At 38.6% G+C, this 27,946-nt stretch overlaps 1 protein-coding gene across 2 annotated transcripts in view; it reads left to right on the top strand.

Annotated features, from left to right (window-relative positions):
* The window catches only part of SPOCK1 (SPARC (osteonectin), cwcv and kazal like domains proteoglycan 1), a 279,178-nt gene that overhangs the window by 91,809 nt on the left and 159,423 nt on the right, over positions 1–27,946 (top strand). The window contains exons 1-2 of one of the 2 annotated variants that reach the window (XM_069029015.1): positions 7,778–7,865; positions 8,145–8,225. The exons of the other annotated variant lie outside the window; for it this stretch is intronic. Coding sequence (XP_068885116.1) covers positions 8,219–8,225 — 7 coding nt within the window. The 5' untranslated portion in view covers positions 7,778–7,865; positions 8,145–8,218. Of the gene's footprint in view, positions 1–7,777; positions 7,866–8,144; positions 8,226–27,946 lie in introns of those variants that run through there. 2 annotated transcript variants of the gene reach the window in all.

Below are 27,946 nucleotides of genomic sequence, written 5' to 3'. Positions count from 1 at the left end.
TCAAATGGAACTTATGCTCCTACCACTTTCAGAGGCCTTGTGACTCTCTGTCTTCCCAAGAGGAAAAACAAAGAGGTAAATCCTTGCAAAGTATTGCAGACAGATTTTGAACTGACATGCTTTAAAACTGTCCTGTTTATTGTGTTGCTGAGATGTCTGACTCTGGGCAAAACCAGGAATGGTTGTAGAGAATCTAAAGTCACACATGGATACCTTGAAGGGATATGTCGGATGTCTGTTGAAGATTTCTGTCTCTTTGTAAAAAAAGGTTCGTTTCTTTTTCAGTGTAGAGCTTCCTGATGTTGTGAATGTCTCTGGTCAGGAAGCAGAATGCAGGCTGAGGGATGCAGTCTGAGCAGGGTGCTCTGCCTTGCACAAAGATCCGTGCACTGCTTTTTTCTCGCTTAAATCTTACAAAAGGATTTATTTGGCCAATAGACCCTTGGTTTTGACAGAGGTCACTGCTCTTGGCTGTGGCAAAATTCACCCTGACTAGAACATTAAAAATAGTCACTGAAACATTTCCAAAGAGATTTATTGCACAAAAAATATTTGTTTGAAAACTGTTGATTAGTTTAGTTACATATACACAGAGCATGTGAGTCTTTAGTCATTGATCCCTATGTTGTCACCTAAAAAATGAAGAGAAATCATATGTTTCTGCTTTGGGGCCCATGAGTCAGATGCTGATAAAGAGTAATCCTCAGTTTATATATGCATATTAGGTATGTATATGTGTGTAAATGAATACATGATAGATTTATGTGTATATAGAGAGAGTGGCATTAAAATAGAAAATAGAGATTAAGGAAGGAAGGGAAGCTTTCTCTTTCCCAGATGTTTACCACCAGAGGTTTAATTTCTGTAATTTTCCACAGAGAGGAAAAAGAATAGTCAGAAGATTTTGTCCCAGATCTTTTATGCAGCACAAGCTGCAAGACAATTGTTTAATCTGTTTTTACTTTTCCATTCTTCCTGCCCTGGTATTTTTTCCGTGTTGTTCCATTTGTCTTTGGGGTGTTTAAATGCCCCCTATGCTCTTGTATGGTTTTGAAGATAGATAGAAAAGCTTTCATTTTATATTCTTTGGGATTTTGTTATCCAGAGAGCCTGTGCAGATCCTGTGGTGAGGAGCCCTAGCTTGCTTCTGTGACTTCAGCAGCAGCTCTGTGTTCTCACCACACAATTGTTATTTTGAGAGATATCCCAAAGGCAGCTTTTAACCTCACAAGACCAAGGCTCTTCCTAGTTACTGAAGAGAAAAAAACTTCTCCAGTGGGTGAATGAAAGCAGATTTTGGGTTTTATAAATAATCTGAATCTGGTGTCACCAAGCCTAAAGCTCTTTTGTGCGAACACCAACTTTTTGGGACAGGTTTACAAGGTTTTAATATTAAAAATCTACTTCTCAACTCTAAATCTAAAATCCTGCTCAAATACTCTAATTGTGAAGTCTTCAAGTGGAGCCAGACTATAGAACCAGTCTGAAAGAGCTGGGAGGACAGGGTTAGAAGTAACTGAAGGCAGGAAGGGATCTCACAAAGGCAGCTGGAGAATTCCGTATGTTTTAACAGATTTAGAAACCAACAGTAATCAGAGGTTTTGAAAATCAGCAGTCTTGCTTCCAGGCTTGTACTTCATTTGCATCTTTTGAAGAAGTCTTCTGCATGCGACCAACTGTATTCTTTTCTAACAAAAAGCTGGCTTTATTCAGCAGGATGAATTATTTAATTGTGCACTGAAAAACAATAGCAGTGTAATCAAGCTGTCTGCTTTCTGCTTGCAGTGTGGAGAGAAATACCTGAGTGTTTGTCTCAAGAAATACCTTGTTTTGTAAAAAAGCATTCATGGCTTTCACTGAAACCACCTCTAGGGAGTGACACGAGGTTTCTTTGGATAACAGGCCTGTTCAAGGGAAGTCAACTTGAATGGTTCAACTACAACACAGAGGGCACTTGAGTGATCAGAGCTTATTTTTAGCTGAGCTCCCAGCCCAGCTTTCTATTTGTCTTTAACCCAGGAGAAACCAATACAAAGGTGAGCCTCTTACTGACCGAGCCAAGCTAATGAGGCACTTGGACTGCAGAAGGCAGCAGAGTTTGTAGCCTGGAAATAATTGCTGGTCATTAGTATTGAACTCGATTCTGTCACAGTTACAGAAGCAAGAAAGCAAAAGAGTAGAAGGGGCAGGTTAGTCAGGATTTTGAAATATGAATCAAAGGTTTGGGGTTTTTTCCTGACAAGGTCATTTGAGAGTTCTTAAGCTAACTTGGCATACTTTCCTAGTCTTCTTCATCCACTTTGGAGAAAGAAAAGAGAGAATCAGGGAAAACTTTAGCATAACTCAAGTGAGAGATTTTGATACGTGTCTCATATTCAGCACCTATTCATACTTGCCAGAAAATGAACTCATTAAGACTTTATGGATTATGTTAATTGAAAGCTGTTAAATTAAAAAAATAAGTTAATGAAAACTTCTGCTAGAAGCCACCCCTAAAATTGCTGGAAGCAATTTGGAATGGTGTCCAGTTTGCCATATGACTTTTTCAAAGCATCTTCACCCAGAACATAGGAACTGTGGAAGTAATGGGGTGTACTTTGTATTGCAGATGCATAAGCTCTGAATCAAAACATGTTTAAAACATTGAGTTGCCATTATTATTAACAACATGGCTGTAGAAGGATGCAATAAGAGCGGGGAAAATTTTATTCTGTGGTAGTGCTGAGTTTTTTCCCAAATATGTGCTTAAAACCATCCACTGAACTATGGAATTTTCTGTTCAAGGAGGTGCAAGTTTCCCCCTTTCCATTTGGATTGTGACACTGTCAGATGATTGCAGTGGATGGAGCTGGCCTGAGTCCTCTCCCTCAGCCCTGCCTTCAGCACTGAGGCACAAGGACTGGCTGGAAACACGGTACAGTTTTACCCATTGCTGGTATTAGCAATCCCAAATGTTCCAAAACTCCAGGGAAAAGAGCTCCTGATTAGAAATAGTCTGACCTTTCTCCCTTGTCTTCCAGCCTTTGTCTTTCTTTTCACTGTCTATTCCCAATGCTCTTCCCCAGTAACTGAGGAATCTGGACAGGGATATTCCTTCTCAGGGCTTTCATCATCTGCCCTGGGAGAGGAGGGAATACAAAAAATTTTAAAAATTCAAACTCCCTATTCCACTGTATTGTGTGAAAATCTTTATCTGCCTGAATTGGACCTATCACTGAATGACTGTAATGTCAGACACACTCATTTAGACTTGACTATCATTATTAATTACAGACATGTACTCTCATTTCAAAGAAGTCCCCTTGAGCACTAATGAGAGGCTGAACTAGCAAAATACCCTTGCTTTTGAAGAGGAAGCACTGCTTTTGAGTGGATTGAGGCCTCCAACATAGCACAGCCTATGACTTTCACAGCTCTGCAGCCCTGTGAAGTGAATTTGCCAAATTTAGAGCACTACATTTCAAGATGAATGTGTTTGTATCAATGCTTCCTCTCCTTGTGCATTGAATTCTACCTGTGTCTTTCCAGTGTTTAAATCACAGATCTAGACTCTGGAAATGGGCTTCTGCAGCTGTGCAGAAGAAAAAGTTTGCCTAAAATTCATAAGCCTTCCAAAACAAAAGGACTGAAAATAGGAAGCTTGTGATGCAGGATGAAAATCATAGAACCTGCAATTATTTTTGAACATGTAATTTTCTGTTAGCCCAGTTAAGATGTTCTTTCAGAAAAGCCTGAATAAATTCCTCGCAAAGAGATGTTTAGTACTGTACACATCTCTAGCCACAAATATATGTTAGTTTTATAATAAATGTTTTCTATTACAGTGCCTCAGATGGCAGATTTCAATTGAATAACTTATTTTGCAATTTATTTTTTGACTGTGCTTGAATTAGTTTTAGAGGCTTATTCATAGTGCAAGTGCACATGAATTATGTTTGTAAATCTTCAGTAAATCAGTCCAATTTTAGAACATGTTAACTGAATCAACCAAAAACAATAGCTGAGATGCAGCACATGAAATATACTGTCTCCCATCAAATGCATTTTGAGCACATATGGCTGCTTATCTCCAAGCAGATGCACGTGGTTCTTTTTGCATGCTAGAAGTATAATATTAAATTCCTTATAAGCTTGTAAGCAACCAATTTTGTCATTAAATATGGCACGAGAAGTGACAGAGCTTGGATCCTTGTGTGTGATTGCATTATGGCTGATGTGCTTTGAACAGAGACAGTGATCAATAGGCTGCTTGGCTGGAATTTTATTAGCACTTGGGGAGCACTTGTTAGTTTTGTCAATAATGGTGCTGGCTTGCTTTTAATATCTCTTACTTCATTGACTGTGAAGCAGACATGATTTTCAAAGGGAAATTTATGCCCTCCCCATGCTCATCCAGCTTCCATCGAAATAAGTGCATTTTTGGGGAATAACACAGAACCCAACCCTGCTCCCTTTGGCATCACTTAGGGAGCAGAGATCTCCTTCCCTTTGCTTCAGTTCAGTATATAGGAATTCATTTCTGGTAAGCTACCTGGACCTTTAAAAATGAAGTGTGTGTGTAAAATACATGCCTGCAAAGCTTCCTTCCTTATTTGCTGCAAGAGAAACCCCAGTGTAGTATCCAAACTAGCTTTGGCTTGTATTCTGATATAAGAAGGGCAAACCAATGAGGGGCAAAGTCTCCAGATTTGAAATATTTTTTGACTTAAATATTGGATGGTATAGCATCTGCATGCCAGAGTGACCCTTAATTGACTACTCAGTCAGAAGAGTAGTTTGAACAGCATTTAAACATGTTTATATGCTTGTCACTTAATGGGTGATTACTGTCATTTGGTTCTAGCTGAAAAACAGGAACTCCTGTGGAGAATAAAAGAAGGCAGAGGGGCAATGTCCATAATAATGCAGAAGGAAGAAAAAAAACATCAAAATAAAGACAAGTTGTTTCAAATATAGATTACAGTAAACTAAGAATTAGAGGAAGAAAAATAGGGATAATTGGCATTTGCTCAATGTAGAAAGCACAAACATGAATTATCCAAAGGCATGAGCTTGGCTAATGACAAGGCTCTTAATGACTGCAGTGACAAGAGGTTGCCTACAGAAAGTACAGCTAAGTGGAACTCTTAAGGGTGCACAAGTGGTAGCTCCAACCCAGAAAACCAGGTATAAAAAAAGGTATTTGGGCAGCAATTTAGAAATAACAATTTTTTCAAGTGTATTAGAAGAATAAAAAAAAATCAAGAAAAATGATGGCTCAGTGGAGAGAGATGCTCATATAAAGGCACTGCAGAGAAGGCCAGAGCTTTGGCACCTGGCTTTGCTTTAGCTCTCACATAAAAGGGCTGCTAAGACCAGATGGCAACTGTAGTTCATATCTTTAGCTGGAGTGTAAGATTCTGGATGAGGGAAAGGATAGGCTTGGGTAAATCAGATATCTGCAAATCAGCTGGCATCGTTGAAGGGAATTGGCTGAAAAAAATTTAGAGATACTAAAAGTTATCCTTGAAAAGTTATGAAATTGTGCAAGATTGGGAAAAGACAAGCAACATGGTATTTTTTAACATTAGGGAAAGGAAGAAAATGGGAAAATTTATCCTGTGAGTTAGACCTAAAATCCCGGGAAAACAATCTCCCATACTAGGATAAATATTGAAGCAAATATTTGTTAGCATCAAGAAGATGAGGGGGTGAATGAAGCTGGTATGGATGTCAAACTAAACTCAGTTTTTTCTGTGGCATTTACAGGCTTTGAGGCTCAGGGATAAACTTGCAGCATCACATATCTTGACTTTAATAAGATTTTGACTTGGTTTCCATTACTGCCTTATAAGCAAGTTAAAGAAGTGTTGTCTAAAATAAATAATTATGAGTTGGATACAAAATGAGCTGGAAAACTACATTCTGGTAGTAGCTGTCAGTAGTTCAATGGCAGGCTGGGAGGATAAATTGTGTAGTGGTCTCTGTGATCTATTTTGGGTGCAGCATTATTTATCACTTTTTGACATTTACCAGTCTTTACCATTTCAATTAAATTATAGATGTTGAAATTCAGCTGCTTGTTAAATGTAGCACAGAAATAAAATTCTCAGCTGCATTGAGAAATTTAAGAAATGGTCCGAAAACAAAGGCTAAATTTAGTCTGGGCAGATGCAGAGTTCTTAGGTAAGAACAATCATCTGCACAAAACAGGATGAAAACCAATCAGTAATAAATTTGGAGCAAAGGGCTAGGGGATTATAATGGATTACAAATAGAACATGAGTCAACACTGCCATTCTGCTGCAAAAAAAAGGCAAATGTTGCACTGGCATGTGTAACTGTGAGTAATCCTTCAGCTCTAAGCAATGCCAGTAAGACCTTGGCTGGAATACATTGTCCAGATTTGAGTACCAGGCTTCTTGGGTACTATGAATCAACTGGAAAGTACCCAGAGAAAAGTAACAGGGATGATCGGAGTTGCAGAAAATATCTTCTGCAAAGAAAGACTGAAGGAGAGGAGGAAACCAACAAAACAGCAACAACAAACCAAAACAATGCACAAATCCCATTTTCAAATACTTACAATTAACTGCAAAGTGGAGGACTGGTCTGTGTCCATTGTGGATACAACAAGGAGGAATAATTTTACATTGGAGCAGAGATTGATTTTATTCCTTGTAGGGGCAGCAATATTTAAGCATTGGGAGAGATATTTTACAGAAGATGTTGAGACTGTTGGAAGGTGTTCTGAAACAGTTAGACAAATGCAGAAAATGACCCATGGGTAGCTGATCTAGCCATGGAGAGGGGGAATTGAACCAGAATCCCTCCCAGAATTGCCATTCTAGCATTGTGATTCTGTGAGTGTATTTTGATTAATGAAAACCAGCTAATTCCATTGAAAGCACAGAAGGAATGCTGAAGGAAGTATTTCTTAAAGTAAATTTCCAGTCAAAGCAAAGAATGGAAAATAAATGAACCAGTATCCTTGGCAGATGTTTTGGCACCACCTGAAAAAATACAGGTTTTTATTTGAAGGGAAGTTCAGAAACTGCAAGATAGGCACTAACCATGGTTGTCATGGGCTTGCAAAGCTCTGAGATTGTAAGCAGGGAGTGGCAAAAGGAAGCCAAATTTCTCTGACTGCTTCTCCCTCTCTCACTTGCTTTCTCATAGAGTCAGGAGGATTTCTTAGGGATGTAGTATTGGTGTCAGTAGTTTTTTGTTAGTTTTTTTTCCAGACAGGAATAAAGGTTGTTATCTAACCCTAAGGTTAAAGATTTAGATGAAAATCAGTTACCTGTTCTTTTTCAAGTCATTAGCTAAGATGTGACAATGCAAGTGTATTTAGGAATTAAATCTCGCTTTGCTGTAAACCTAAATGTCCAGATCATCAAAACACTAAGTGAATCACAGCTATTTTACTTCCTCTTCTCATTGCTTCAAATTAAACATATTTGCATGAAATAATATTATTTCTTCTCTAAGCTGATTGTTTGCATTCTAGCTTTGCAGCCTTGGTCATTTGGAAACTTACTTTAAACTCCAGCTGCTCATGCTAAGCAGTCCATGGCAAGATGAATAAAAGAAGTTTTCAAATATATTCTGGTGCTGTTCTGCACTAAAAAGTTTGCTAAGCATATTATGTTGAAAGTTAGTTTGACAAGTGTTGTTTAGTCATTTAATCTCATTCTGTCTTTTCTCTCTGTGTCCTCTGGTTGCAATATATCCACGGACTTCACCATCGACACCTGTTTGTGTTTAGCATTTATTGCTCAACAGCTTTGAAGAGGTTGTCAAATTTACATAAATTTCTCTGAAGTGCAGGGACAGGAAAGCCATATCTGAAGACTGAAATTTTACTTCTGCTGTCCTCTTGCAAGGTCTGTTTGAGGGTTTATTCTGTTTTACCCAGGGAAGATCAGTAGCAGCATTGTTTTCTTATGGATGTGCATCCTTGCACTGCCTCTTCTGCTGTAGAAGAAGGATGCAGACAGATGAAGTGCTGACGCAAAATCTGGAAGTATAAGGTCCACTTTAACCACAGGGCAAGGCAGTAGAATAAAATCTGCAATATAAGTGGGTCCTGCTCCTGGGATAGCTTTAATTTATAAGATGAGAAATTGAATCAGTCTCTCACTTCTCATGTTATCTGTGACAAGTAAACAGAACTCTCTGATAACCGGATGTACAGTAGAGCAATCCTAGGGATCACTACACATTACAGCAACCTTTAATGCAATGTAAGTAAGTATTATTGTGATTATTTTTGTGTGATCTGTGTGTTCATGGAGTTTATCCTTTATTTAACTACTGGGGGTTAAAATTCATTGGAAGATTCATGTGTTCTCTAAGAGCAAATATATCTTTGCTGGGAAGGCTCCAGCATTGAGGTTTGTTTCTCTGTTCAGTGGGGCCTTTGGAATGACCTTTCATATTTAAAACCAGTGAAAGGTTGCTGACATAACCAGAGGTCTGCAAAACGGAAAGGGAAGAACCTCTGCATTTCATACTGTTAAATACAGGCATCTAACAAAAAATGTCTGGTTCCCTCTCAGTGGACCATAAAGCTGCTTAAGGAGTCAGTGTTAGCTAAAAGAAATCCAGTAGCCATGATTTGTTAATCCTGTTCTGAACTCTAGCATGTGGTTATAGTTAATTCAGTCTAACCCAGGGGATTTATTTATCCTCAAAATCCAGATTATGTTTAGCTATCCCAAAGAAGATAAAAGTAAAACCATGAAAAGCCATGCTCAAGTAGACTAATGCAAAGTACAAGTCTATTTGAAAAACACCAGGAGGATGTTAATGTGACTGATATATCCAAGTATCAGAAACATAAATATATTGGTCTTGATAGTTTAGAGGTAAAGACCACGAGATATTATTTTTTCATCTTTAGATACTTCATCAATAGAACTCCTCAATAAGACATTGCTATGTGCTGGCTGTAGGCTGTACTTAGTTGTTACCCCTCCTAATTGCCTGACATGGCTCCTGGCTTCATCATTATTCTATTGCAAGAAATGTGACTTGATATTTAGGGAAACATTATTCATTTTCTTTATGTTTTTACTTCTAAGCTGCTTTTTCATAAAGTGGCACTTCTAGTGTATTTTCCTACACAGGGCTGAGGCAATAACATTTTCCCAATGCCTATAAATAAATTAAGTATACTGTGGCTTGAAAGAGAAATTGCTATCAGCTGGTGTTCCACTACCTACAAAACATTTTATCTTCTTTCAGTTTCTATTACTTTGCTCTCCCTTGATTTTGTAGAGGAAGTTGTGTTCCCTGTTAGTGTCATGTGGTGCATTTGTGAGCAGTGGGCTTGATGTATGGAACTATTGCAGGCACCCAGTGTGGAGAGCTCTGCTTTGGAAATTGCACTGAAGATGAACTTTCTGGCAGATGGAGATGTTGATATGATTTGGAAATAGGCCTATTTGTATCAGTCAGTCAGGTACTTCAAATTTTAAGACAGGAAAAAAAATAAGGTTGGAGATGAAAGAGGAGAGAGGCCACCTGTCTAGAGGAAGCAGAGAGCTTGACCCCCGAAGGAGGAATGTGCTCCAGAGCTGTATATGTGGTTGTCATAATAATGCAACAAGTTAACTTCTCTTCACAGGCTGCAATTTTAAAGAAAGGACACAGTTGCTTAACTTTTCTCATGTGCACAGTTACCCAGAAGCCAGGTGCCCAGCCAGAGGTGGTTGTCCATTTTGTCTGTGGTTCAGATTAGGAAGCTGCTTTGAGGTCTAGCAAAGCCTCATTAACCTTCAGTGGGCAATCAAAGTTAGACGGGACCAGGTGCAAGCAAGATGCACATGGGGCCTCTTCTAGACACAGGGATCTCAGCTGAGACACAGCTCATGTTAGTTATACATGAGATATTTGGAAATTGCTTAATCCACGTTTTCTGAAACATTAAAGAACAACAAATTCTGCCAGGCTTTCAAATGAAGGCAAGAATTTGGAGGAAATGTGTGACAGTAAATAACCATGACAGGTGTCATTTAACCAGAAGGGTTCTCCTGGAACACACTCCTCAGCTGTTGTGTCATCTCTGTGTAGGCCAGAGTATTCGAAAATTACCCAGATAGTCAGTGGCAAAAAGAGTGTGTGGCTTCAGGAAAAGGCTTCAGGAGCTGGAAACTTGTGGTCGTGTCCCTTTTTCTGTTTTCCTTGGAGTTGGGAAAGGATGAGGAATAAAGAGAAAGCTGAGAGAAGCAAAAATAAAGTATGCAGTAGATGATGTTGAATGCTTTGAAGAAGAATTAGGTAGATTTATAATGGATTTTTTGTGTGGCAGTCCCCTGGCATAGATGATTTTTGCCTGCCTGTTAGTATGCTGTCTTTTTCGCCAATCTAGTAGAAAGAAAAGTCTTTTGCTTGCTTTTCTGAAATAGCAGGAATTCTATGATCTCTGCACAGGTTTTTAATTATTTTTATTTTTTTAAATTAAAATATTGAATCCAGACCCTTGAGACCCTAGGACAATGAAGTTTTTATCTCACTTCTAGTTAGTATTCAGTGAAAGAGGGGATGGGGTTTCAGGAGGTTGCTGGAGCAAGGTAGTACAAGATGGAAATAGAGCTTTTTGTGTGGTGGAGAAGCCAAGAAGGGAAAAATGAAAGGTATATCTGGAGCAAAGGTGGTTTTTGTGAACAATTTTATCAGTTTTAGGGATGTGTATGTTAAACTCTATTTCAGTATCTCCCTCCATGTGTTTATCCAGTACATAGGCACAACAAAAGGTTTCAAAAGGAAATTATTAAAACTTAAAGTCTGAAATATTCACAAGCTTGGTTTTTTTAAGGCACTAAATAATTATAAGAGGTCATTCTTATATGTAGGCAATTTCCTCAATGATAAGAACACTTAGTTTGAGAAATTAATTTTTGGTATGCTGACTAAATAAAAAAAGTTCATTAAAATCTTTGTATGGTCTGTAGTAGGGAGCTAATTACAATTTTTTTTTTTATATTTCAGTTATGGTAGATGTGAATTAACAAGTGTTTTATTAAAACTTAGTAGCATTTATTTTCCACCGAGTGGTGTGAATTTAAGTGGCATCTCTGACATATAAAGAGCCTAGGGTTGGTTTTGTGTGGTGAATGGATTTTATTTTAATGAATTGTAGTATAATTTTCCTGTCTTAGCAATTAAAGTTGAGCATTAAATCTAAATTCATCAATTCCTTTGCATCCTTTTTTCCTTTGTGAGAGGATGTACTGAAAATTCCTTTAAGCTTATAAAACTGGACGACGTGTATGGCAAATAGATTTAAACCGGATTACTGAGGGGTAGAACACAGAGGCAGAATTACATCAGTGTCAAGTTCTGCCCTCAGTTACATGCAGGCTCCTCAGTGAAGTTACAGTGATTTAAATTTGGCTGAGACTTGCATGGAAAATGCATGTTCATTGGGTATTTCTCTTTTTCAGTCATTCTGATATAAACATGGCTACTGGGCATTTGTATCATGTGCATTTTCCTGTCCATGTAAGCTTCATTACATGATGGCAATAATTGAGCAAATTTGGTCCAAATTAGCTGCTTCTTAAGCTTTGATAAATTTCTTAGCCTGTGGATTTAGCCCATTTCTCCTCTGGCAGATAAAAGTACAAAGGTAAAAAAGCAGTGCTGATAATGTTGGTAGAATTATCTAACACTTTGGGGGGATTAGGAAGCCACCTTCTGATCTCTTGCCTTTCCTTCACATGCTAGTCACAGCAGTGCTCAGATCCCTTCATCAGTTCTGCTGAGGGTGTTTGTGAGGGGTGACCAGCACCTGCCTCTCTTGTGTGGGCAGGTTTATTTTAGCAGAACTGGACTAAAATGTCCAAAGTAAGATGCTGTCTGAGGTGTCTGACCTCATTCTTCAAATGCTTATAAGGTAATGGTTTTGGAAAAATTTTCCAAGTGAATAAAGCAGATGAAGCAGAAGGATTGTGTGTGTGTCCCCCATTTTATAATTTTGCCATTCAGAGCTGTTTTCTAGGGCACATTTTCATAGCAGAGACTGAAAAAGTGTCAGTAGTCCAAACATGAAAAAATGAGCATGTGACCAGATCTGTTCCACAGTTTCCTAGAAAATATGCCATAAAGAAGGAAACTGCAGATCCAGAGGGGAGTGATGAGCTCAGCATGATCCTGAAGTCTGACAATTCTGTTCTTCTAAACGCTGTCTGATGCTGTTATGTGCTGAGTCCTTCTACTGAAGCAATTTCACACCTCATCTGCTAGAGATGAAAATGGCAGGGAACAAACTATAAATCCAGCTAAAATTTAGTTTAGTAGATATATCATCCTATCAGAATCTTTCCATATAAATAATTAGTTCATCACTTCCTCGATCCACTAAACTTGCAAAGCTTTGGAAATGACATGGTGTGTCATTATCTCAAGAAACTCTCAAGGAATTAAGCAATCCACCTCTTCCCCCAAGGCAGCATCAACCCTATCTGCATCACTCCTGACATTTCCTCACTGTCCTCAGTCTCCCCAGCAATTTATGCTGGTACTCTTAACCAGTGGAAATTTGTCACCTGAACTTTCCTTTTTGCAGTTCAGACCTTTGAATTGAAAACTTTCATGTTATGTGCCATTGAAGTGACAAACAACTGGGTGTCACCTTAAATTCAGTAGTTTTTCTTTAGATGAAGTCTTGTTATGTTTCCTTTCAGTGCTGTCTTCTTAACCACAGATCCGTGAGTCCTTCCTCACAGAACATTTACTGGCCTTATTAGCCTCTATCAAATGGACCAGAATGAGGTATTTCAAAACCAAGAGATCAGATACCAAGAAACCAAGTGTTTGGGAACTAGAAGGCCATCTTCTGTGGCTGGTGGTACACAGTTGTACATCTGTCCTGGTTCCAGCTGGGATAGAATTAAATTTCTTCCTGATAGGTGGTTTATTGCCGTGGATGAGAATAATGTCAATAACACACTGATATTGTAGCTGCTGCTGAGCAGTGCTTACTGCAAGTCAAGGACCTTTCAGCTTCTCACCCCACCAGCAGGGAGGGTGGGGGACACAAGAAGCTGGGAGGGGGCACAGCCAGGATAACTGACCCCAGGGATATTCCAGACCACATGAGATCATGCTTAGGATGAAAACTAGGGGGAAAGCTAGTCAGGGGCTGCTGCTGAGGAACTGGCCAGGCATCAGTGAGTGGGAGGTGAGAAGCTGCATTTTGCATCACTTGGGTAATAATGAGGATAATAATGATATCCCTTCCTTCTCTGTCCTGTTAAACTGTATTTATTGCAACCCATGAATTTTTCTCTTCTTCCCAATTCTCTCCCCTATTTCACTGCTGGGGCAGTGAATGAGTGGCTGTGGGGAGTTCAGCTGCCATGGTGACATACCTGTTTCCATGTATGTGTGGAACAATCTGTGCATTCATTGGCCCAAAGGTGAATGTATGTGGTGCTGTTTTTGCAAACAAGAAGGATCAGAGGAGCAAGAATGTTATGCAGTAAGATTTGAAACAGCACTTTCACACTCAGTTCTTCCCAGCTACATGTGTAATTTGAAAGAGATTCTTGTCGCATCTTTCCAAGCTGTTAACAGGGGTTATGTAATTGCTGTCATGAAAAGTTGCTGATATGTTTTGCAGGGACTACACCGGATATTTTGTGGCTCCCAGTTCCTTACTGCTAGGGCATCTGGACATTGGTGTGTGTGTGGGGGTGTGTGTTAAGATCTTAATTATGCAGTCTGATGATAAAAGTTGCACATGCAATTGGGCCTGTAACAAGGTTAAGGCATTATCAGGGCAGATAAACTGCATTTATAACATTCCACTTCCTTGCCTTTTTCACCCTATGTATTACTCAATGTGTTATGGGTCTATAAAGGGTTGGAATCTGTTCTGTCCCGTCGGACTTGTTGACTGCTTGGCATTATGGAGTTGGTAGAATTGCCAGAATCAAGAATGTGCTGAGATTCTTTAGCACCTCTGCAAAGTCTGTGATGCCAAACGTAACTGACTGCAAGCCTGGGCAGGTTCTGTCACTTCCCATTCCTCTTTCCTCATCCCACTTGTTTTGTATGCTCTGAATGTGCAGAGAACTGAGGCAGCACTTCATGTGGGCACCCTGCTGTAAAGCTTCAGGCAGGAAATCTGGGAAGGTTTTCCCAAACTGGACTAGTAGTTACTGAGACACATAAAGAGTATCAGTCTAAGGGAATGAACAGGCCAGCAGAATATTGTTTATTATGACTGCTTATATTTTGTTTGACTGCTTTAGACATTTACATTCACATGCCTGTCCCAGTACCTGCATTTGAACAAAATATGTTGGATGTCTTTTCAGGATAAACTTCTTTGTGTGTAAAATTAAAGAGAACTTGGGCATTTTCTTCTTGCACTTTGGATTTTTCCTAGGATTGTATCTACCATAAATAACACAACCCAGAGTTTTTATTTCCTGTGCTTTCCATGAGAACCTCCAATTTTCAGTTTGAAACAAATGGTGTTTCCACATTATTTGAAATCATTTCAGCCTCATTGCTTTCATCTGATCAAATAATCCTTTAATCTATGCACAGAACCAATTGATCTTTTATTTTTTAATGTTTTTCTTAGTGGATGCCTATATTATGCTATGGTAGTGCAGATAAAGTATGATTGATCAATTTATCAAATGAAAGTTATTACTGGATCATTAATTCTGGCTACATAGATGATTAGAAGTACAGATTTTTACACCTAGGGCCAGTGATTTTTCTTATAGTATGGATTTAGAAGATATTTATGCAAGCAGAAAATTGAATCAGCATTACCATCAGTGCATTAAATTACAGGATTTTATTAGAGAAGAATTCCCTTATAATATAACAGCAGATATAGATAGGGGAAAAAAAAAACAACACGAGAATTACCATGAAAGGTTTAGCATCTTTAAATTACAATTTCATCTTTAAAATATTGTGCATGTCCAAAATCATTCCTTTTGAGTGCCGGATATCACTCCTATGCGATTTATGTGTGCTCAGTGTGCACACCTCTCTCCCTGAATCACAAGATGCTCCTGATGATTTGGTTTATGTGCTTTGATTTGTGCAGTCTGATTTAGTATGGTCTCCTGGATCAAATTAAATAAAAGGAAGGAAGGCAAAAATTCTTTGCTATTGGAGGACTGACTTTTTTTGTACATTATAAACAAGTGAAACATCAATATGACAAAGAATAACTGTTACTAAAACCTGACTCAGGGCAGAAATACTGTGATTGAAGAGTCTGCACAAACCTCTTTGTCTTATTTTGGCCATGCTGGAAAGTTAGCAAGAATGGTCTATAACTACAAATCCTGCCTATCAGAGAGAAGTAAATAAGCTTCATCCATGGAATGTTCATACAGTAGGAATCTGGCCCTTGTGATCCTCATTTTTCTGCCAGATTGCAGCATCTGTTAGGAAAAGTGCCACTGAAGACAACTTTTATTTAAACTGTTTAATAGGTTTAGTTTACAAAAAGCAAGTTGGAGGGCAATGGATTGTGTAGTATAAATTCCTTCTGCTAAGGAAACTTGGACTGCTGAAGCGACTTTGAAGAGGAAAGGTATAAAAACAACTGCAGAAGTAAACCCAGATTAATTCAAATTGGAAATTACTCTCACATTTTTGGAGAGTGCAACTAAAATATGCACCTTTGCTCTAATAGAAAACAGCCATAGAAAGTTACAGAAGATTATTTAAATCCCCACTCCTGGAATTTCTCATAACAATGCATAGACCATGACATAAGATAGATAGATAAGATAGTTAATTCTATCCTTCACATCTCTGAATGAATCTCTTCCCTAACTCCATTAGAAATTAGATTGAGAATCATAAAATAAAGTTTTGTTTTCCAGCTCTGATGTCAGCTTCTTGCAAACCTGGGATGAGATAATGTAAACTGAGTTTTAGCTCCATGTGCATGTAATTGGAATAATAAAATTTTCTTTTTCCTCTCCTCCCCTGCTTAGTTTAAATGGTCACATGTGTGACCTCCATGAATTGTGTGCCCTGTAGTTCTTTACTGAGACTGCTCTCCGAGTTTCAGCAGAACTACTCATGGGGAAAAAAACAAACAGTTGCAAAAATTCTCATCCCTCGTCTTCCCATGTAGTCCATCATCCTTCCCAGGTTCAGCCACTTTGATGGTCCCAAGTATCAAACCAGGAATCAAGACTCCGTATTCACTAATCAGTGTTCAATAATGAGGTAGTTATGAGGTAACAGAAAGGAGGGAGCAGGAACGCCTCCAGGTGGTGGTGAAACAGTCACTGACAAGCCAATTGCCATTTAACAGCCTTCCTTTTTCCCTCAGCCACCTGCCCACCCTGCCGTTTACTGATCAGTACCCACAAGCTTCCACCGAGGATGAAACCCTCCTGTTTGCCCCACACCCCTTAAGGACTTCATTATTATTCTGCCAGTGGTCCTTCAGCTATTTCAGCTTCATGCCATTGCACTATGCCTTGTGGCCGAGTGAACTTCTGTAGAAGCTTTGAGTTTGCTCATGCAAATTCTATCTAATTTTTCATTCAAATGAAAAAAACTTGCACTTCTGTATACCCTTCAGCTACTGCTTTCTGTAAATTGATAAGAAAAAAGTGATGATCTCTTTTGACACTGTTTGTTCTATGTAATCCTGCAGAATCTAAAGTTCACATGCCCAATATGTTCTAAGGATGAAACACCAGCTCTCTTTGTAGTCAATGGGAATTCTGTCATTTATCTTAGTGGAGGCAGATTTTCAACCCAGATGCTCGCATTCTTTTTAGTTCCATTTACTTCAAAATTACCTGTAGAGATTATAGAGATTTTTAGGGGATGAAAGGGGAGATGGAGATGATGTTATTTGGGATAAAAGAGGGGATGCAATAAAGCAGAATGGTTGGCTCATCTGAGATACTTCAGAGACCAAAAGTTCTCGTTGAATCTCAGGATAGGACTTAATAAAGTCCATTGATTTTTTTGAATTGGGTCCGGGTTTTGGCTTCATCTTTTTTCAGAATTTCTGTTGCATTTTCCAGTACCGTATCTTCTGGCTTCTGTGAACTTTGCTGTTTTCTCTGCCTTTTAAGCCTTTTCTTTCATTCTACTACTTTTGTCTCTCTCCATCCCAGCTATTACCTGTTTTCTTACTGCTTCAGCATGGATCCTTCTTACTTGTGAAGTGCTGATATGTTCCCCATCAGCAGGGTTGATTGCTCCCATTAATGTTTTTCCAGTAGCTTTTTGTAGGAGTTGCTGTGTGATCAGAAAGGTGAGATCAGCCCCCATGTTGTGGGCATCTGGTGTTTTCTCTCACATCAGAAGTAATCAGAGGAGAAAGGAAAGATAAGATCAGGGAGCATCAAGATGCTTCCATGACTGTAGGGCAGCTGGGAATGATGAATGAAAGACTGGCTGTCAAACATTGCAGCATTCTGACTCCATTGTCTATATGTAGAGTCAGAAAACAGCAATACTAAGAATGTTAAGTTAAAAAAGAAAAAAAAAACAAACCTAAAAGGTCAACCTTTTACTTAATGAAGTCTGAACTGTATAATCCAGGACCAAATAATGTTGGTTCTGCAGGAGTTAAGAAAACAAAGTGAGTTTGTTTAAATATGATCTCACACAGTTATGCTCAACCAGGTAACTAGAAAAGCAATTAAGGGCAAAGCATCAGCCAGGAGACCTGCCAGAATGAAAATGAAACTGAAGATTACTGTTGTTTACCTTCAGCCTCTCTGAACTGAAATTACTTTTTGTTGCTTCTACGTTCAAACACAAAGACAAGAGTAGTTTAATCTATTTTATATCTTTTCAGAACCTCCTGATGGGAATGATCATTTTTCCAATCTGCTTTATTTGCTCACAAAAAAAATAGAAAAGTAGTCAAAATAATATGTTATTTTAGTATTTTCCTTCAGTTGCAAAATAGAGCACTTGCAGTTTCTCTCAAAGTTTCTTTTTACCGTCTCCACCTTAATTGTCACTCCAAACATGATCTAAAATGGGTGTGTGGTCTAGATTTAACAGTGTGCATTTTCTGTGGAAATATAATGACATTCAGCTTATTATTTTGTCGTATTAGGATGTGTTTGTGTTTTGTGTACCACTGAAATGGGATTATAACCAATTTAAACAAAACTAGATAACTAAAAGAAGTAAGATATAAAGAAGTAAGATATTGCTTGAATGTTTTGATTAATTTTTGCAGCTAGAGTCAGTCACAGGAAAAATTATATCTAATATGACTGCCACACACTGATTGCATGTAAATACACAAATATCCCTCACGCACTCCCCAGAACCTCTGGCTCACACTTGGAGTGTCTAAAGATGACCAGGAAAACGAGGATGAGTCGTGTTCATACTCAAACTGGATTGACTCTTATTCCTCGAGGATTGTCAGCACATTTCTCATTGTGCTTTCTTTACTGAAAATCCGTAACCCAGTTGTCTCTTCAGAATTCAGAAATCCATTATTTTCTTCCAGTCATAAAACTCTCCAACATGAAACCATCTCACCAGAATCAAAGCCGTTACCTTGCCTTCCTGGTTTCCATATTCTTTCCCAGGGAGGTGGGGGTTTGATTTCCCACTGCTTCCCCAAGGAGAGCAATTCAGCAGCAGAACCTGGGATCCTCCATGACCAGTAGGCAGCCAAGGAGTGCTTTCATGTTCCCTTCCCATCCTTCTGCTGGATCCTTCATCCTCCCGAGAACTCACATAACTCCAACAATTGTTTTCCCAGGCTAATCATAAACCTCTGGAGAAGGCAGTCTGATTCTTCATTAAGATTCTTCCAATACTTCACCAAAGCCCCCACACTGGAATTTGTCTGATGTTTCTTGTTCTATCCTCATAGATATGGAGAACAATCTTCAAGGATAACTGCTTGCTTTATGAGAAGCATTTGCTCTTTTTAAGACATCTCATGGCTCCCTTGTCGAGTCTTCCCTTTCTCAAGTAGTTCAATCTATTTCCTTTTTTCATTTCCTTTGAAGTTATAGTCAAAATTTCATCAGTTTTACTGTTCCTCCCTGAACTCTTATCCTCATCTACCCTCTTATCCTGTATATCTTGTTTATACTTTTACCCAGACAGAAGCATGTGCCAGCTGAGGGCATCAACAATGCTTAATAGAGCAGAATAATTATGTCCTCTGTTTTAGTTAATACTTTCCTGCTAATACACTCTAGTTAAAAGAGTTTCCTTTCGTTGCAGCCACTTGACAGTTTTGATTCCTACTCAGCCTGTAGTTTGTTGACACTCTGGGATCTCATTTTGTATTATTTCTACCTAGTCAGTCCCCATTTTGTGTTTATTCCTTTGATTTCTCCTTTGTGATGCTGCTGCTTTGTATTTGTGTGTACTGACTGTTGCCTTATTCATTCCTCTCATTTCCCAAGATCATTTTTAACTGTAACCTCCAGAGCATGACAGCTCCTTTCCTCATTTCTGTGGCTTATAAGCCTGCTCCCCATTCCATTATCCAAACAGTTGGGCTATGTTTTTTAATCTCAAAATACCTCCTCATTTAACTGAATCACGCCAATTAGCAAAATGCCCCTTGTGTGAAGAGAGACTAATGTGAAAAAAATTAAATCAACTCCTCAGATGCCTGTGTTCATTTTAGCACATTTTATGCTGGCCAGGCAGTTTTGCTTATTGGTGTCTGGGGGGTGAGGACGGATGTTGTCTGTTTAGCATTTGCTCTGAGTTATCCCACATTATTCACATTCTCTGAGGGCTGAGCCTCCAGAGGCACTGAGCTGCCCAGCAGCCCAGAGGAGAAGAACAGATGTACCAGCTTCACACATCCCTGGCAGCAGTTTGCTGAGCCAGGGTAATGTTTGTTCTGTTTGGCAAGGTGATTATCAAACTGGTCAAAACCCAGGAGCCTTGTTCTCACTGTTGGGAACTGAGCATCCTTCCTGCTGAGAGTGCCTGAACCTAAATCAAAGCCATTAGGAGCTAAGTACTGACAAAGTGACAACAAGAACTCAAGGTGGCTTTGTCAGATTCTTTTTTCCTAGTCAGAAACTGAGCTGCTGTAAACTTCTTAACACGGAGATATTTCATGTAAGGAAAATCAGCTGTCTGAGGCTCACAGCTACAAAGGAATAAAACAAGAACTGCAAGTCCTATCTTGGTACACAAAAGAAATTTGAGTGTGTGGGTTTTGTCCACTGCCACTGTGTCTGTGTTGCATGCAGGAGAACTGCTGTGGCTGGAGCTATGGGCAGATTGAATGTGATTGTTGGAGTCAGAACCAGCCTGTGGCTGTGCTGGGGTTGGCAGCTGAACCACTGGACCCTCCATTTCTGTATCAGCAGGGACTAGAATATCCTTTGTGGACAATTCTTCCAGGTTGAGAGCTTCTCCATGTCAGCAAACTTCCAAATCAGAATAGTATGATAAATAAGATCAAATACAACTATGCTGAAGTGAATCATATTTCCAGCAATATTTGATGGTTTTCTTTGCATTTTCCAGGGTTTTTTCCCCTAGTTCTGGGCATGGGGAAATCACGTCCATGCTCCTCACAGATGGTATCGTGCTCCTGGGAGCCTGGAGTGTCAGTTCTGTAAAATGCACTTTGATCCCTATGAGGTGTCACTTCAGGCTTTACCAAGAGCGAGGTGTAGATGGCATGTGTGGTAAACACTTTAATTTGGTCAATAGTTTAATTTGGTGGGCAACTTAATGACATTTGAAAGTATGCACTGGCATTTCTGCTAGGCTGCAGGCCATCATTTTTGCCTTGACATGGCAAATAAAGGCTTACTAACTCAGGAAGGAATTAGCATGAAACATGTCCACCAATCTCCATAAAGAAGCATTATGTGTTAGATTTTTATTAACTCTGAAGTAAAGGCAGTATAATTGAACAGAAATGTGCAGCAACTGATAGCCTTGTTTGAGAAATTCTCAGTGTTGCTGGTTTTCATTCTTTTTGAGCACAATTTTAATTCTAGCTGCATTTCTTTTGTTATCACTCCTCAGCCTGCAGACAATACTAAATATTTTATTTTGAGAAGCTTTGCTGAAAAACTTGTGTTTCTTACTTCTCAAAAGGGGCTGATTGACCTGAAATCAGATAAGGTGCACAGAGGAAGGTTCATTCTATCACCCCCGTGCTGCAAAGTCACTTCTAGTTCGGCTGGCTGTTACTGGCCCTATCTAGCCAAATAGTTCACAGCATCCTATATTGACAGCAGAAGATAAATGTTACAGTAGATGCACTTTAAAAGTTCATTCCAATTTTAGAAGCATTACTAGTAGCTGAAATATCCAACAACTTAGGTATGAAGAGTATCACTGGAATTGATATTGCCTCCGCAAAAAAATTTTTAGAATCTGCTGCAAATTAGCCTGGCTATTATGAACACATTCTATTTTATAGCATTATATACTGCAAAGCATGTACACTTTGGAAAAAAAGGGACATAAATTAGCCTTGTAAATGGTTTTGTATCTTGTAAAATGAACTGCTGAGAGTCTAATCAAAAAAGCATGGAAATAAAACAGATTTCCATTGATTTCAGATGTGTTGGGTTCAGATCCTACGTGTGTGTGCTTGTAAAAGTCATATCGTGAATCTGTTCAAGTTCCAGAAAAATTAACTTCCCTCGATTGCTTAACTTTTGAAGCTCTAGGTTTGCTCATTAGTTAGATGCAGGAATGCCTTATGCATCATTATCACTCTTCCTCTCTGCACTGTTCCTGTTGACTGCAATAGGAGTTTTCTGCTTGGAGACACTGTAAGTGAATGAGTACCAGAAATGACCTGCTCAGCTTTCATTACTCAGAGTGCGTTACTCAAGCTTGGTGACTTTTCAGTCATTAATTACAACTGTCAGGAAGTAAGACTGAATTAAGGATTTTTCTGTTGCTTCTAAGATGCTATTTTACAAGGTATCCTATAGATTGTCCATTTTGGGGTCAAAATGTTTGTATGAATTGCATATTTGTAACTAAATTGTTGAGATTGCCAGATGTTGAGAAACTCTGGTAATCATTGAATTTTTGCCTCATTCCAAGTTCTCTCATGTTCTGCAGTCCTATAGCTCCTTAGCTGAAATCCACAGCCTTGACATCAGAATGAGGTTTTCAGTTGCTTGAGTAGATCAATGATTTTGTGACACGCTTTTTAGTGAGATTAACATTCTTAATTTACTTAAAAAGCTTATTCAATCCCTGATATATTACAACAAAATAACTGTCCTCTATCTCTAGAAGTCTCTTCATTTCACTGAGAAAGCATCTTTAACTACAGAATGAAGGAGCTGTGTTAACTTTTATATGTTGTTACCCACCACCTAGCCAAGATTTGTGGAAACTGCATCCTATGCAAAAAAAACTTCTTTGGTTGGGATGTGTCCTAACAATATTTAAACTCCATAGATTTTCCATATCCTTTTAGTACAACATAGTAACTTGCAACAGATTTCTTTGTACAAAGCTGAGCTATGAAAAGACAAAAATAGACAAAAGTGCATAAATTCTTTGCAGTCAGGTCATTAGAGATGTGGCACATGAAACTCTTGATTATTAAATCATTTAAAAATATATTTCACTTGCAGCTCTTTCTTAGAAGTACCAGAGGCCAGATGCATATGACACTAATAACATTCAGTTATCTGTTACTTGAGTTCAGCCCATCAGCTTTGTGTGGCACGCTGTAGAATTCTTCATTATAGCCATCATTGGTAGGTTCAGGACCCTGGATGAAGCAATGCTGTGACCACCTCACTCTCACCATCAGAGAGCGTAGTAAAGAGATTGCTAATTGCTTTTGTGAAATGCTTCAGCTTGATCATATGCACAAGTAACCATTATCTAGAATCTCAGCTCTCTCACAGGAGAATTCCCTGGATTGTTAAAGAGACATCTTTCTTTTTTTTCAGTTTTATTTATGATGCAGAATCAAGTTTTGCATTTTTATTAGAGCCCCTAATGCCTGGTTTTGCTTTGCTTGGTTTCAGTGCACCGATATTTTTAAGCCTACTACCCTCATCAGTTGTGTTTGTGTGTCTTGATGTTTTCCTTCCAAACACCCACTGCTGGTTTCTTAATCCAGCTTGTTTTGTTCTGGGCATGATGAAGGCAAAAGCTACTTTTACTGGTCAGCCCACTTGTGTCTTCACTTAGTTCATCCTAAGTCAGGTTGCCAAAACTTGGCACATAACTCAGACTTTGGATCTGCAGCAGCTCAAGTTTTTCTAATTCCTGATAAGTGTAACCCTTTTCTTTCTGAACCCTGGCTGTGCATTCCTTCAGATCACATGGACTTTATCCCACGTGCCTTGATTAATTTTTTTCTTAACTTTCAAGTGAATCTACAACTTCTGTCTGGTTGGTTTTCCACTCAAAAGCCCTGTGGTGGTTACTCACACAAGCCACTACTGAGTGTGGTAAGTAGAAAACTCTGGTCTCTGGTTCAAATATTCTTGAGCACGAGACCAAAATTGGATTCAGCAAACAGTAAGGAATGGGAAAAAAACGTTAGAGAGGAAGATTTCATTGGAAGTAGTAATTGTATGGCAACATGGATTAAACAGGTGCAGTACTGAGACAGAAGTATTTTATGCAGGATTTTGTAGGAACAGCTGTTTAGAACTTTTTCCAGCTCGAACTGAGGAGCTTCCTATGCATTGTAGCATTTGGGAGTGATGTAGTGACTGATGACAAATAAATGAGTCAAATACTTGCATGAGGTATTTGACTCATTTATTATAGATATCACATTAAATAAGTAGTTCTTAGTCATGTAGCTCTAATTTTCCATGCAAATTCCCCACATTCATCTGTGTAAGTTGTGTTCTTTCTGTCCTTGGTTAAAGGCTATTCTTTTCGTTTCAATGAAGGCACTTTTTTCTAAAATCTGGGAATACTGTGAATTTTTCTTGAAATAAGTCACTCCTGGGGTAAGATATGGATTTGAATTGCAGAAAAAATTATTTATCAATGCAAATATCTTTTAATCACCCCAAATATAACTGTCATCTCAAATGTCATATAACTCATGCATAGCCCAAGTGGGGCTGCCTTGTGAAAGAAACTATGGGTTGATGTTTACATTTCTGGGTCCTATAGCTGTTAATTTTTTTTTCTTTTTCTTCTTTTTTTAATAACAGAGCCTTGGGAAGTGGGTCTTTTTCCCAGCGATACAGCTGAGGTCAGGCAGGCTAGTTCAGTTGCATGTGTTAAATATATTACCAAGATACAGCTCACCAAGTGATAAATATGTAAATACATCAGCTTAAAGAGGTCTGGGCAAGGTAAATTAGCATCTGCAAGGGTGTTTCCTGGTGTCCTCTAGTGACCAAAGCTTCAGAAATGGGCTGGAGGAAGATAAGCTTTTAATTCTTTAGCATCAGATTTTTTTCTGGCTATATAACAAGGGCAGCCAGAATGTGGGAAAATTCAAAGCTTGCGATTTTTTCATTGCTCTTAGAATTTCAGGTAAAATAAAAAAAAAATAAATAGAAGCACTCAGGGAAACAGTATTTGCATTTTTTCTAACTTGGGGCCCAATTATCAAATTCAAATACTATCCTGTGTATTTTACTGTGTATATACAGTACAACTCACGACAAAATGGGAGGAACATTTCTTGGATCAGAATTCAGACAAAAACCCATTGGAGGTGTGATGATATGTTTGGTTCGGGTGTATTTACTAAGCCTGTAAAATACACTTTTTGTTTTCCCTTTTTGTCTTGTGCTGAACATACTGTAAATGCTTCATTGGAATCAGTGTAAAATGTTCATCCTTCTTGTTCCTCTCCTGCATTTTGAACAAACGCATTTTGCATTTTAGATATATGTCAAAATTATATCCCTGATTTGAAAAATGAGGAAATAGTAATTTGTCATTTGAAGATCTGATAAGAACAGTGTTGAGGACTGGAAAGAAAACAGCTCCTGATTTACTGTGGCAATAATAAGTGGATTACATTCACATAGGAGGAAAATGCTCTGTTGCCACTAATTTAATCTGGAATTTTGTCCTGGGTGTCATATGGAAAAGAGCTGCTGACGTTCTGCTGAAATTTGCATCAGGACAGGCACATCATTCTTTTATAATTCTCCAGAAGTCCAGACCTTTGCAAAGAGTTCTGGGTTTCTTGTTGCTTATTCCATAATCATTAAGAACTCTCTTCATTAAAACTGTACAATATAGTGAAAAATTTTTTTTATTATTCATAAATTATGGCTGTTGACCAGGAGAGCAACCAGTGAATTGAGTGATACAGTGGGCCTCTGGATTTTTAAAATTTTTATTTATATTTGATCTCTGGCAGCAGCCTTTTGCTGAATTGAAGCTGTAATGCACATAACACATTTGGCATGACAAAAGACCATCTCCAAACCATAAATCCATTGCTTAAGAGACAACATTAATCAAGCTGCTCCTGAGATTTGATTGAATTAATGAAAAATAAAGGAAACATCAATATAATCAATGTTGAGAGGGAAAAAAGGCATTATGGAAAACTTCAAGTTGTTTGTAGATGATAAGGAGCGACCTGAGATGACTGCATAAGCTGGTTGTCAGAGTAGGAATAGGATAAAAGCCATTTGAATCTGTTCAACATTTTATTCATCTGTGTTGCTGGAACTGTTTGTTCAGGTGCATTAAGGATGAAAATGTGCAGACCAAATATTTCAGCAGGGAGGCAGTAAAATTGTGAAGCCGTGATAATAGTTTTGGGGGAAAAATTATATATGTATTCTGGCATCTGCATTGTGGCTATCAGTCATGTTGGTTTCATGGAACAAAAATGTTTTCTAGTGGTTGTTTTTTGGCACTAGGAGAAAGTTGTGGGAGCTTGAGCAGCATTAAAATAGTTGTTAATGGGCTGTAAAATCATGAATGGGCAGAGGCAAAAAATGTCATTACAGGAAAAGATGCACTATTTTGCAAACCTGAAAATTGATTTATTCCATTTTCTTCATTTGCAGTTAGTTAATTTAAAATGGCTTGGGGGCACTTGGATGAGTAGGAGAGAAATGATTTTGTGTAACTGATTTGAGCATTGCTATCAGCCAGCAGTCTACAGTGTAAACAGCCTTCCCAGCAAGGTCTAGGACTGCTCCAGAAATTGCTACTACCTGAGACAAGGCTGTGTTTTCATATCCCTCAGCACACTCGTGCATTTTAACTCCCTTAAATTGGAGCAGAATTTGAGGATGACCAAGTGCTGGATCTGTCCCAACAGTCACACCCATGCTCAAGCTCCTCAGGATCAGAGTTAGAGCTGCAGTTCCTGTATGTTCTCCTTCCTGAGGAGCAAAACTTTACCCAGCAGTGCTCAGGGAATCCTAGAGTCAGGTCTTCGTGCAAATTAAAGATCAGCTCTTGTAAATGCTGTTCACTTTTTCCTTCACTTTGCTCATTAGTCAAGTTTAGGTGCATATATGACCTTATTTGTTTTCAGGAGAGGTCAGGATGTTTTTCCCAGAAGTTCAGCTAAATTAAGGCTATGTTATATTAACTTTGGATTATATGGAAAGCAACAAAACTTTTCTCCTGTGGTTTTTTAAACAAAGTTTTGATGGAAGGTGGTACTTCAGCACAGCAGATCTTCTCAGGTAATGCAGAGGTGCGTGCCCTTCAAATTTTTAGGTTCATATACTTAATCGTTCTAAAACCCTATAATTTCTTCTGTTTTCCTTGTAAACATTCCTTTAAAAGCTATTACTGGCAAATGCTCAAACTATTCTTTCAAGTCTCATACAAAGTAGAAAATGTCTTTGATATGTAATAAAAAGGATTCAGCATACGCATATGCAATCATATTAGCCAAGCTAAAAAGGATGGAGCTTTCACACTCCACGCCTCATCAGAAGAGCCCTGAGAGCATAGAACTCTTCATGGGGGGAAATTGTTACTCAAGTGCTTGATTTTGACGGATGCTGTGATCTGTGGTCTTGAATGATAATCATCACTCTCACTGAAATCAACGGGAATATCAATAGGAAGAGATGCAATATTCTATAGGAGCTGTTCTCTGCATGGCTAAATCAAGCTTGACTTAGGGTGATGGAGATTTAATTAATAGCTGTTTCTGTCATTGCACTGGGGATAAACCAGCAAACAATGGGCCTTATTTCCACTGCCTGGGACATGGCTGTTTTCTCTATCTGTGCAAAATGGACACAGGAAATGGGGCTTTGTTACCAGCAGTTTTTATACCCACTTTACTCTGTCTCTCCTTAAGTGCAAATAACTTTGCATGTTTTTAGAGAAAGGCTCCTTATTGGTTCATACCCAGTTTTGATAAAAAATTTTTGTTATTGTTGTTCTTTGGGTAAAGGCAAAATTTGTTGAGTGATCAAGTGATTAGCATCATATAACTGCTATATCCAAATAATGCTGTCTTTAGCATCCAGAGCCTACCATTGGAAAGGAAACATATTTTAAAATGTGGCTTTTGAACTAATTGCACACCTGTCTAACCATTGGGATATTTGCCCATCTAGAATATTTCTGAATTTTGGACTGAGAATGGGTTGCTCTGGTTCTCTTTGGGAGGTTCCATGAGCCTTCGTAGTAATTTCCATACTTCTAGCCTTGGTCTCCAGTTAATGCAATCAACCCTGCCTGGCAGCCTCTGTGTACCAGAATCAAGGATTTCCTTTGTGATGGACTGAGAGATAAGCAATCAGCAGACCCAGGGAAACCTGACAGTTATGTTAGACTGCACCACTTTAAGAGAAGAAGATATAAATATGCTTTATCAGCTTCCACAGATTTTTCAACGATTTTGTGAGCTACTTATCTTTCCTGATTTTACTTGGGAAGTGAACTAACTCATTTCTATAGCTGAATGGTTTTGATGTAGCAAATTAATGGCAAGCAAAATAAAAATAGCTTAGATTAAAGATTACAATTCATTGCCAGATGATTTGTAATTGGCTGATTTTGTGACAGTGACAGATGAAGTGTAGGAACTTTT

The sequence above is a fragment of the Aphelocoma coerulescens genome, chromosome 13, assembly GCF_041296385.1.
Source record: "Aphelocoma coerulescens isolate FSJ_1873_10779 chromosome 13, UR_Acoe_1.0, whole genome shotgun sequence".
In the NCBI taxonomy this organism is placed as follows: domain Eukaryota; kingdom Metazoa; phylum Chordata; class Aves; order Passeriformes; family Corvidae; genus Aphelocoma; species Aphelocoma coerulescens.
This window is presented reverse-complemented; position numbering and strand designations above follow the sequence as displayed.